The 11,517-nt window shown below is 37.2% G+C and overlaps 1 protein-coding gene across 1 annotated transcript in view; it reads right to left on the bottom strand.

Moving 5' to 3' along the window:
* Positions 1-3,693: 3,693 nt before the first annotated feature.
* CCDC15 (coiled-coil domain containing 15) overlaps positions 3,694-11,517 on the bottom strand; it is a 105,229-nt gene continuing 97,405 nt past the window's right edge. The window contains exons 14-16 of the mRNA XM_012001687.1: positions 6,411-6,587; positions 5,945-6,093; positions 3,694-4,449 (exon numbers count right to left, since the gene is read on the bottom strand). Of these exons, the coding sequence (XP_011857077.1) occupies positions 4,328-4,449; positions 5,945-6,093; positions 6,411-6,587 (448 nt within the window). The 3' untranslated portion in view covers positions 3,694-4,327. The remainder of the gene's footprint in view (positions 4,450-5,944; positions 6,094-6,410; positions 6,588-11,517) is intronic.

The following is an 11,517-nucleotide window of genomic DNA, read 5'->3' as shown; positions in this document are numbered from 1 at the left end:
TTTATCTTTACCTCTTCTTTCTTATAGGCCCCTGCTAATCTAGAAAATTGGTAGAATATTTCCATACAACTCTGATTTCACACACTTGTAAACTAAAAAACAAAACAAAACAGAACAAACAAAAAAAAACCACTTAAGATTCCAGGCTCCTTTCCAAAGTACACTGATCCAATCCAAACAGGATTCACCATACTACTATCACAAAGGGTCATGAGACTCAGGTTTCCTCGTTGGTAGCTGCTACTCAGCATTCTCTAACTCCACAAACATAAATCATTAGACATTGTCTACATATAACCAAATTATAATGCAAAAGCATACATACTCTCAGATGAAATTTATATTCATAGGCTAAAAGAAGACCTGAAAGACTCCTAATCTAATGCAAGATCTAATCCCATCATAATTCTACTACTAACTTGATGTCAAACAAGTCAGTTCACCTGTTTCAGATTACCAAACCAAAAAAAAAAAAAAAAAAGTATAATCAAACAAGCAAAATAAAATTGTTATATAAGACCAAAGAAAGAAATAAAAACCAATACAACTCATCCTGGTAATGCAAAGTAATTTAGCACCTGAAAACAATGTAATACAGCATATTAACAGGAAAAAAGGACAAAGAATACATGATAATAATAAATGCAGAAAGAGTATTTGACAAAATTCAACACCCTTCCATAATAAAAACACTCAACAAACTAGTAATAGAAAGAAACTTCCTCAACTTGAAAAAGAACATCCACTGTTAACATCCTATATAGTGGTGAAGGACTAAATGCTTCCCACTTAAAATCAGAAACAGGACAAGGATGTCCAGTTTGCCATTTCTATAAAACATTGTACTGGATATTCTAGCCAGGGCAATTAGGCAAGGAAAAGAAATAAAAGGCTATTTATAGATGACAAGATCTTATATATAAACAATCCTAAGGTTTTCTCTAAAAAACTATTAATAAGCGAAAAAAGTAAACTGTATTTCTTTATACCTGTGATAAACAATCTGCAAGAAAACAATTCAATTTACAAAAGCATCAAAGAATAAAATACTTAGAAATAAACCTAAGGAAATAAATGCAAATGTTATGCTTTGAAAACTATAAAACATTGTGGAAGGAAATGAAAGAAAATCTAAATGAACGGGCAGACACCCTATGTTCATAAGTCAGATGGCAACAGTCCCCAAATTCATCAATAGATTTAATGTAATCCTTATCAGAATCCCAGCCAGCTTTTTGTAGGAAGGTGATCTTAAAATTCATAAGAAAATGCAAGGGACTCAGAGGAGCAAAACAACCTTGAAAAAGAACCAAGTTGGAAGCCTCACACTTCCAAACTTCAAAACTCACCACAGAGCTACAGTAATCAAGACAGATTGCACTGGCGTAAAGTAAAACATATAAATCAATGGAACACAACTGAGAGTTCAGAAATAGAAGCTCATGTGCATTTTCAATCTACTGGGGCAAATAATAGTCTTTTTCAACAAATAGTGTTGGGATCCTGGTTATATACAAAACAATGAAGCTGGAATACTACCTAACACCATACGCAAAAACTTACTCAAAATGGCCTACAGACCTAAATATAAGAGCTAAAACTATACGACTTTTAGAGGAACACTTAGGAGTAAATATTTGTGACCCTGAATTAGGTAATGGTTTCTTACACAAGACAACAGAAGCACAAACCACAAAACAAAAAGTAGATAAAATAGACTTTGTCAAAATTTAAAATTTTTGTGCTGCAAAGAAAATCACAGAGAAAGTGAAAAAACAATCCCCAGAATGGGAGAAAATATTTGCAAATCATACATATGATAAGAAACTTATACGTAGAATACACTGAGAACACTTACAACTCAATAATAAAAAGACAAGTAACCCAACTACAACGTGAACAGAGGATCTGAAAAGCCAGTTCTCTGAAAGACTTAAAGTATATGAAAAGATGCTCAACATTAACAGCCATGAGGAAATGGAAATTAAAAATACAGTGAAATATCACTTTACAGTCACTGGGATGGCTATAAGCAAAGACACAGATAATGACAAGTGTTGGTGAACATGTGAAGAAATCTGAACCCTTATATATTGTTGGTGGAAATGTAAAATGCTGCAGTCATTTTGAAAAGTTTGCGGTTTCTCAAAAGGTTAAACAGAGCTGCCAGAAGACCCAGTAATTCCACTCCCAGGTATATATCCAAAAGAAATGAAAATATATGTCGACAGAAAAACTTGCAAACAAATGGTCATACCAGTGTTTGTAATAACCAAGAGGTAGAAACAATTCAAATGTCTATCAACTGATAAATGGATAAATAAAATGTGGTATATCCATAGAATAAAGCACTATTCAGCAATGAAAAGCAATGAAATACTGATACATGCTACAAGATAGATATGTTTGAAAACATGTTAAATGAAAAAATCTATCACAAAAGATCACATCTGATATATTCCATTTACATGAAAAGTCCACAATAGGCCAATCTATAGGGCAGAAAGTAATTAGTGATTGTCTATGGTTGGAGGGGCATTTTGGGAGAGAAAACGGGGAGTGACTACCAATGGGTATGAGGGATTCCTTTATTTTCTATTTTAAAAATTTTTAATTGTGGTAAAAACACATAACCTAAAATTTAACATCATAACCATTTTTTAAGTGTACAGTTCAGTAGTGTTAAGTGTACTTACATTGTTGTGAAACAGATCTCCAGAGCCATTTCATCCTGCAAAACTGCAACTGTATACTCCTTAAACAAAGCTCTCCATATCCTCCTACTTCCAGCTCCTGGCAACCACTATTTTACTTTCTGTCTCTACTAATTTGACTACCTAAAGTACTGCATATGACAGTATTTGTCCTTCTGTGACTGCTTTTTTCACTTAGCATAGTGTTGCAGTGTGTGACAGGGTTTCCTTCCTTTTTAAGACTGAATATTTTATTGAATATATCATATATTATTTACTATTTATCCACTGATGGACATTTGAGTTGCTTCCACCTTGGCTATTATTAATAATGCCACTATAAACATGGGTGTGCAAATACCTGTTTGAGATCCTACTTTCAATTCTTTTGGAGATATACCTTGAAATGAGATTGCTGGATCATGACGGCTTCTTATTTTAGAGTGAAAATTTTATAGTGGTTACGGTTGCACAACCAGTGAATATACTAAAAACCACTGAATTATATGCATTAAATGTGTCAATTATATATAATATGTGAATGATACCTCAATAGAGCTGTTAAAAAATACAATGCTTAAAGGCCGAATCAAGTTATAATTACTTCAAGGATTTTGGCTGAACTAGATAATCTGGTTACATAACTATTCAATCTTGTTCATGTAATTCTAATTATTTTCAAAGCCTTGGCTAGATGTTTAGGCTTTTATTTATTTATTTTGAGCACAAGCCTAAGTGCTTCTTCAGCACTGTACATCAGAGAAAGTAGAAAAAAGAAACTGTCAGTATGTATATTCAATCATAATATTAAACCTTTTCATATTTTGTATCAGGAAAAATTGCAAGGAAATAACAAAAAATTACGGCAATTTTTATTTTATTTGCCCTGTAGCCATGTCATTCACCAGGATTTTAAAAATAGGGAAATAAAGAATTTACTCACTTTGACTTGAGATTCACTTTTTCAAATGTCACTCACAATTATTTCACATAGAGGATATTCAAAAGACAAAGGATTTATTTACCTTTTCTGCAACAGAAAATTACACAATTAAAAATTTCTATGTCTAGTGTCACTGAATGGGGAAAGAGGCAATATATTTTTAAAAACAAGAGAAAAAATTTTGAGAAAAAAATGTGCAACAAATTTAAATTCTTATAATCTTGAATTCTTATATACATCTAGAAAAGGTAATGGCAATATAGATGGCCACTGATGTTTAGAAACACATTTCATCACTTTCTTTTCTGCTTCATCCAGACATTTTCAGTATTGTCAAGCTCAAAAACACAGTTTTAGAAAGATGATAAATGAGAGAATCTCAAAGATTTCACATGAGCTCTCTGATCAGAGCAGAGCAAAGTAAGAGAAGCCTTACTTGTCTGATCATATTTTAAAATAATAGGCTCCATATGGTTCACAAGAAAGAAGAGACGAGTAAGTCAGCTTTCAATCTTGGTTCCAAGGCAGATTAAAACAATGATTACAATCTAAATATAAAGACAGTTATTACATGAGACAGTATTTCTTTCCAGAGTATATATTTTATAACTTGAACAGCTTTTCTTAAATAATCTCTCAGGGCTGATTTTAAGTAAAAGCCAAAATACTACCAGTTAATTTCAGATTCTTATTATAGATTTTTCAAAGTCCGCCTGTGTGCAGAAGCAAAATTATGAATTGCGACTCGAAGAGCTGAATTACCCCCAGGGACATCACAGGAATTGATGAATGAATGTAGTGCCCGAGTATATGCTGCAAAAAAAGGTTTGCACAGCAATGAATAAAGTCAAATTCTAAACAACTCTGCCAGCCTCCATCTTATTAGTACTGCTTCTCTACCAAGAGTCTTACAAGTAACTATCTATCGAATAAATATTTATTGAGTACTTACTATATGACAAGCACTCTGTGAGGACAGAAAAGATAATAAAGAGTATGGACACAAAAATAATTAAGTTGCCATGTAATACTTCCAAACCAGAGGTATATACAAAATGTCATCATAGGCCAGGCACAGTGGCTCACACCTGTAATTCCAGCACTTTGGGAGGCTGAGGCAGGCAAATCACTTGAGGTCAGGAGTTCGAGATCAGCCTGGCCAACATGGCAAAACCTCATATCTACTAAAAATACAAAAACTAGCTGGATGTGGTGGCGCAAACCTGTAATCCCAGATATTTGGTAGGCTAAGGCACTTGAACCCAGGACGCAGAGGTTGCAGTGAGCTGAGATCGTGCCACTGCACTCTGGCCTGGATGACAGAGCAAGACTGTCTCGAAAAAAAAAAAAAAAAAGTCATCATAGAATGAAGCTGGGAATGAATGCACAACTACCTAGGACAGGATGGAAGACTCCCAGAAGTGGTAACACTTAAGATGAGTTTTGAAGAAATAACAAGAGTAAAGGAAAGAACACAGAGAACTGAGTGTGTCAGGTGCAAAAGGAGTGAACAATATGGCACATACTGGGAATAGCAACTTTGATAAGGCTGGAGTAGGGCCCAGAGCCAGAGAGAAAATACACCAAATATGCCATGCATCTTATACCGCAATGGGGAGCCCTAGAGGTTTTAGAATAGGGAAATGGCATAATTAGATTTGTGTTTTTTAAAATAAAGCTGGTAAGAAACTCGTATCATATAGATGAAGCACTAGGAATATATATACTGGCAGTATTCCTAGTGTATACATGAGGGCTACATAATCTTTACACTATATAAATCAATGTATTTAAGGATGCATAGGAAATAGAAATATTAAAGACAATATGAAGGACTAAGTTTTCTCTACCTGGGATGCTCCTGATAGAGTTTATACTGTTTCTTATTTTCCTCAGTCCCTCCTGGCAGAACCAGCAATCTAATGTGGATATACATGGTAATACATCCATGTTACATACCATTAAAGTATTTGGGTAATAGGGAATTCAACTGGATAGAGTCCTAACTTACATAAAAGGCAAATTCTAATAGTCTTCAGTTAAAGGACCTGGAACTGAAGTCCTTCTACAGTAGAATGAGCTGAAAATATTTCCCCAGCATAAATGGAGACAAGAAGATAACAGATCTCCAAGAGAAATATAACTCATTATAATTTTTTTCATTGCCTCATATAGTTATTTTAAAAAGGGTTTATAACAGTCTCTGACACATAGTAAGCACTCAATAAATGGTAAATTACTACTACCACTACTCTTATTGATTTTTCTTGTTGCCATTAGGCCCTGACTATTCCTTCAAGAAACTTACCTCTGTGGTTTTTATAGAAAATACAGTTGTTGGCACAGGTATCAGGATGAGCATCCCAAAAATCAGGACCACAACAACATAGTGGAGGTAAAGTAATATTATACAGCTGCATTTTCTCCTGGATTTGGGCTCGTAAAGCTTCTACATATCTGTAAAAATAAAGTATGATCAGGCAAAGTGAACTACTAGAAAGAAAGTGAGCATGAATCCTGACTTTACAGCCAGCTTTAACTGTTAAATCTATTTCATATCTCTGAGCCTTGATATTTTCTCTTTGTACTGGGAAAAACGCAGGGCTACACCCAAGAAGTATTAGGCAATCAAAAAATTTGGTTAAGTTATGAACTCCTAAATGAGGAAAAGTATGAAAAGACACAATCAATTCTCTTCTAAGGAAAATGAGAACAATGACTTTCTACCAAGTCTCCTCTAGAGCCAGAATATCATGAAGACCTTCTCAAATTACCTCAGGTATTCTTTTTCTCTCTGTTGTTGTTTTTCTCTGGCTCCTTTTATTTCTTCAAGTTGTAACTGGGCTAATATCTCACTCATTTTCTCTCCTGAATATGGATCTTCATGAAAGTTCATTCTTAGGATCCTCTGCTCTTCAGCATAACGTTCTTGCTCTCTCTTTTTCTTAATTCTGAGAATAAAATCATAACATGGTTAGGAATTTCCAAAAATTATTATTTAAAATTAGCTTCTTTATCCAAATAACTCAAGAAATTCCCAGAAACTAAGGAGTCAGGAAATCAGTTTAATATCCCAAGGATATCTTCAAAAATTTCTGCTGGCTGCTTTATCTCCTCTCAAAGAGAAATGAGCAATAGCTACTATTAGAAGAGTTTTTCCAGGCTAGGTGTGGTGGCTCATGCCTGTAATCCCAGCACTTTGAGAGGCCAAGGCAGATGGATAACATGAGGCCAGGAATTCCAGATCAGCCTGGCCAACATGGTGAAAACCCATCTCTACTAAAAATACAAAAATTAGCCAGGCAGTGGTGGCACGGGCCTGTAATCCCAGCTACTCAGGAGGCTGAGGCTGAAGGATCACTTGAACCCAGCAGGCAGAGGTTGCAGTGAGCTGAAATTGCACCACTGCACTCCAGCCTGAGCGACAGAGCAAGACTTCTATCTCAAAAAAGAAAAGTTTTTCTGTAAGAATGTAGCACAACAGTCTTTTCAGATTAAAACTACAAGTAAACAGAGCTTCTGCTTCTGACCAAAACAGAGTAACAGAAATCACATTTGCCCTCCAATCTTAAGCCACCAAAAAAATTTTAAAAGTTTTAAAAAGTACACAAATCAAACAAATACAAGAAATGATGGTTTTCAAGACATTGGACACCAAGTAACAAATGACACTGCTCTTTGACAGACGGGAAACAAGTGAAGTAAACCCTATAACTGCCAGAGATTACTGCCTTGGAAGGTTCCACGCAGTGGCGCAGGGCAGGGAAATTGAAGTGAAGCCTGATGGGCTCTATTAATTGAAGAGATGGAGTTAAGAGTGCAGGGAGACAAAGGCAATTAGAGTTCACAGGACAAAGTACCAGAGAGAAGAAAGTTGCCCAGAGACAGCATCCCAGAGATGAACAGAGAGTCTCCTGGTACACAGCAGAGCACTGATTGGTGTATGTATGCAGGGAAATAACCTGAGGCTAGGGAGAGAACCATCCAAAATAAAAGAGAACAGTGACTAGAGTCCACATAGCTCCAGGAATAATTGGTCCTTATTTCCACCAATCAAACTTGAAAAACTTGTATTTCACAGAACATTAGGTAGAGTATTCAGAATGATCTTATCTGAGCAGTAGGGAATAAAAACTAATCCTAGACTGAGTACTGCACCAGACTCACCTGACCAGTTATAAAAGCAAGTCCTCAAATGAACTTGACTGTATGCCAAAACCAGGTTCAAGAATGTAAAGACATCCAGCAACTAACATGGTAAAACTCACAACATTGGGCATCCAACCAAAGATTACTAAGAACACAAAGAGGCAGAAAAACACAACTCACAATCAGGAGAATAATCAATCAAAACGACCTAGAATTGACACAGTTGTTAGAATTAGCAGAGAAAAACACTAAAGTAGTTACTACAAATATATTTTATATGTTCCAAATGTTAGGATATAAAAAAGACAAATCAAACTTCTACAGATGAAAACTACAATTTTAAGACTATGATTCGAGATTGAAAAACAGTGGATGGGAATCCTACCAGCATAGATACTGCAGAAGTAAATCTGAAAACATCACAATAGAAACCATCCAAAGTGAAACACACACAAAACATCTGAAATGACAAAAAGAGGACAAAATAACACCAAACTAATCATATTAAAAATGGACAAAGGACTTGAATAAACGTTTCTCCAAAGATGATATACAAATTGGCTAACATGCATACGAAAAGATGCTCAACATCACTAATCATCAGAAAAAGGCAAACTGAAACCACAATGAAATGATCACCTCACACCCAATAGGATACTTACTATCAAAAAAATAAAAAATAACAGGTGTTGGTGAGGATGTGAGAAATTGAAAGCCTTGTACACTGTTGTTGGAGCTATAAAATGGTATAACCCCTATGGAAAATAGCATTGACGTTCCGTAAAAAACTATAAACACAGCCACCATATCATCTTACTTCTGGGTACATATTCAAAAGAAAGCAAGAGTCTCCAAGAGATGTCTGTACACACATGTTCCTAACAGTGCTAATTCTTAATAGGTAAGAGGCAGAATCAGTCCAAATGTCCACTGATGGATGAATAAACAAAATATATTCTATACATAAAATGGAATATTATTTAGCCTTAAAAATAAAACTGTGTCACATTAAACAACATGGATGAGCCTTAAGGACACAATACTAAGTGAAATAAGCCAGTTACAAAAAGACAAATAATGTATAATTCTACTCACATGAAGGTCTAAAGTAGCTGTGATGGTTAATACTGAGTGTCAGCTTGACTGGATTGAAGGATACAAAGTATTGATCCTGGGTGTGTCTGTGAGGGCATTGCCAAAGGAGATTACCATTTGAGTCAGTGGGCTAGGAAAGGCAGACTCACCTTAACCTCAGTGGGCACAATCTAATCAGCTGCCAGCAAGGCTAGAATACAAGCAAGCAGAAAAATGTGAAAAGAGAGACTGGCCTAGCCTCCCAGCCTACATCTTTCTCCCATGCTGGATGCTTCCTGCTCTCGAACATTGGACTCCAAGTTCTTTAGTTTTGGAACTGGGACTAGCTCTCCTTGCTCCTCAGCCTGCAGATGGCCTATTGTGGGACCTTGTGGTCATGTGAGTTAATACTTAATAAACTCCTTTTGCACACACACACACACACACACACTCCATTAGTTCTGTCCCTCTAAAGAACCCTGACTAATACAGATTTTGGTACCAGGAGTGGTTCCAGAGGAACAGAGTATCAAAGATGGAGTTCTTTTGTTGGTTTGGGGGTTTCTGCAGTTGGCTACTTAATATGATGAAACCCAAAAATGCTAAGGACTCTACTTCTAATAGTATGAAGAACACTGATAGTCCTTGGCGTGAACTGTGTAAAGAGTTATGTCAAATAAATCCATTTGACATTCGCAATTCATCGCTCGTGAGAGGCAAGGAGTTTAGTGACTCTATATAAAATACCTTTGACCATATGTGGAGCATCAAGGAACATAATGAAGTTGGTTGGCTACTCCTAAGTTCACTGGACAAAGTGATGAAAGAAAATGATGAACTCACGGATTCTAACTCCTGACTTCAGAAGCAGATACTGAGCCTCAAATCTTCTAAGATTGCCCTGAGTAAGAGTCTTATCACCTGTAGAGAAAGACCTGAAATTGTGGAAAATCAGACATAAGCTCTTATCATGCAAGTGGCTGACCTGCAATGAAAGTTGCATGCACAACCTTGACAGGTGTCTACTGTTAAAGTGAAGGCATTGATTGGAAAAGAATGGGACCCTGCAACTCAGAATGGGGATGTGTGGGAGGACCCTGATGACACTGGGGACACTGAGCCTGTAAACTCTGATGAACCTTTTTTGCCAGAAGAAACAGCTTCCCCATCCCCAAGGATAGTGGCAACATCCCCTCCCCAACCCATGCTGCCATCAGCATTTCCACCTTTGTCTGAGGAGATAAACCCTGTGATGCATGAGGCAACAGTGATGGCCTCCCCTGAGGCAGTTGCCAGGCAAGATAATGTTGATTCTCCTCAGGAGCCACCCCCAAAATCCTGTTTGTTTCTAGACCTATAACTGGATTAAAGTCCCAGTGGGCCCTTAGAGGTCAGGTTGAGAGTGTGACCCATGAAGAAGTGTGCTACACTTGAAAAGAACTGCTTGAGTTTTCTAATTTATGTAAACAGAAATCTGGAGAGCAGGCACGGGAATGGATATTAAGGGTGTGGGATAATGGTGGAAGAAACATAGAGTTGCATCAGGCTGAATTTATTGATTTGGGCTCGCCCACTAAGTAGGGACTCTGCATTTAATGTTGCAGCTCAGAGAGTTAAAAAAGGTTCTAATAGCTTATTTGCTTGGTTGGCTGAAATATGCAGTAAAAGATGGCCCACTGTGAGTGAGCTGGAAATGCCTGATCTCCCTTGGTTTAACGTACAGGAAGGGATCCAAAGGCTTAGGGAGATTGAGATGATGGAGTGGATTAATCACTTTAGACCTACTCATCCCAACTGGGAGGGTCCAGAAGATATAACCTTGACCAATGTCTTGCGAAACAGATTTGTAAGGGCAGCACCTACATCTTTGAAGAGTCCTGTAATTGCTCTTCTCTGTATGTCAGATCTAACAGTGGGAACCACAGTCACTTAACTACAAAATTTAAATACAATGGGAATAATTGGATTCCAAAGTGGCAGGGGCCAAGTGGCAGCACTCAACCATCAAAGGCAACGTGGGTGTAGCTACTGTAATAGACAGCAGAGGCAAAGCGGCAATTAGAATAGCCTGACTTATGTAGAGCTCTGGCATTGGCTAATTACTCATGGTGTTCCTAGAAGTGAAACTGACAGGAAGCCTACTGCATTCCTACTTAATTTATATAAGCAGAAAACTTCTATGTCAAATGGACAAAAGATTAATTTGAAGTATAAAAACAGAGAATCATGGCCCCTCAACCAATTTCCAGACTTGAGCCAGTTTACAGACCCAGAGTCCCTTGAATAAAGGGGAGGCCGGTCCCCTTGAGGAAGGACCCCACTACATTACCGACAATTTATGCAGTGAATCTTTCTCCCATCCTTTCCCAAGGAGACCTCTGGCCTTTCACTGGGGTAACTGTGCACTGGGGAAAGGGAAATGATCAGACGTTTCGGGGACTACTGGACATTGGCTCTGAGCTGACACTGAATCCAGGGGACCCAAAACGTCATTGTGGTCCTCCAGTTAAAAGAAGGGGCTTATGGAGGTCAGGTAATTGAGTTTTAGCTCAGGTCTGACTTACAGTGGGTCTGGTGAGTCCCCAGACTCATCCTGTGGTCATTTTCCCAGTGTTAGAATGTATAATTGGCGTAGACATACTCAGCAGCAGGCAGAAC

The sequence above is a fragment of the Mandrillus leucophaeus genome, unplaced genomic scaffold (assembly GCF_000951045.1).
Source record: "Mandrillus leucophaeus isolate KB7577 unplaced genomic scaffold, Mleu.le_1.0 Scaffold669, whole genome shotgun sequence".
Taxonomy (NCBI): Eukaryota; Metazoa; Chordata; class Mammalia; order Primates; family Cercopithecidae; genus Mandrillus; species Mandrillus leucophaeus.
This window is presented reverse-complemented; position numbering and strand designations above follow the sequence as displayed.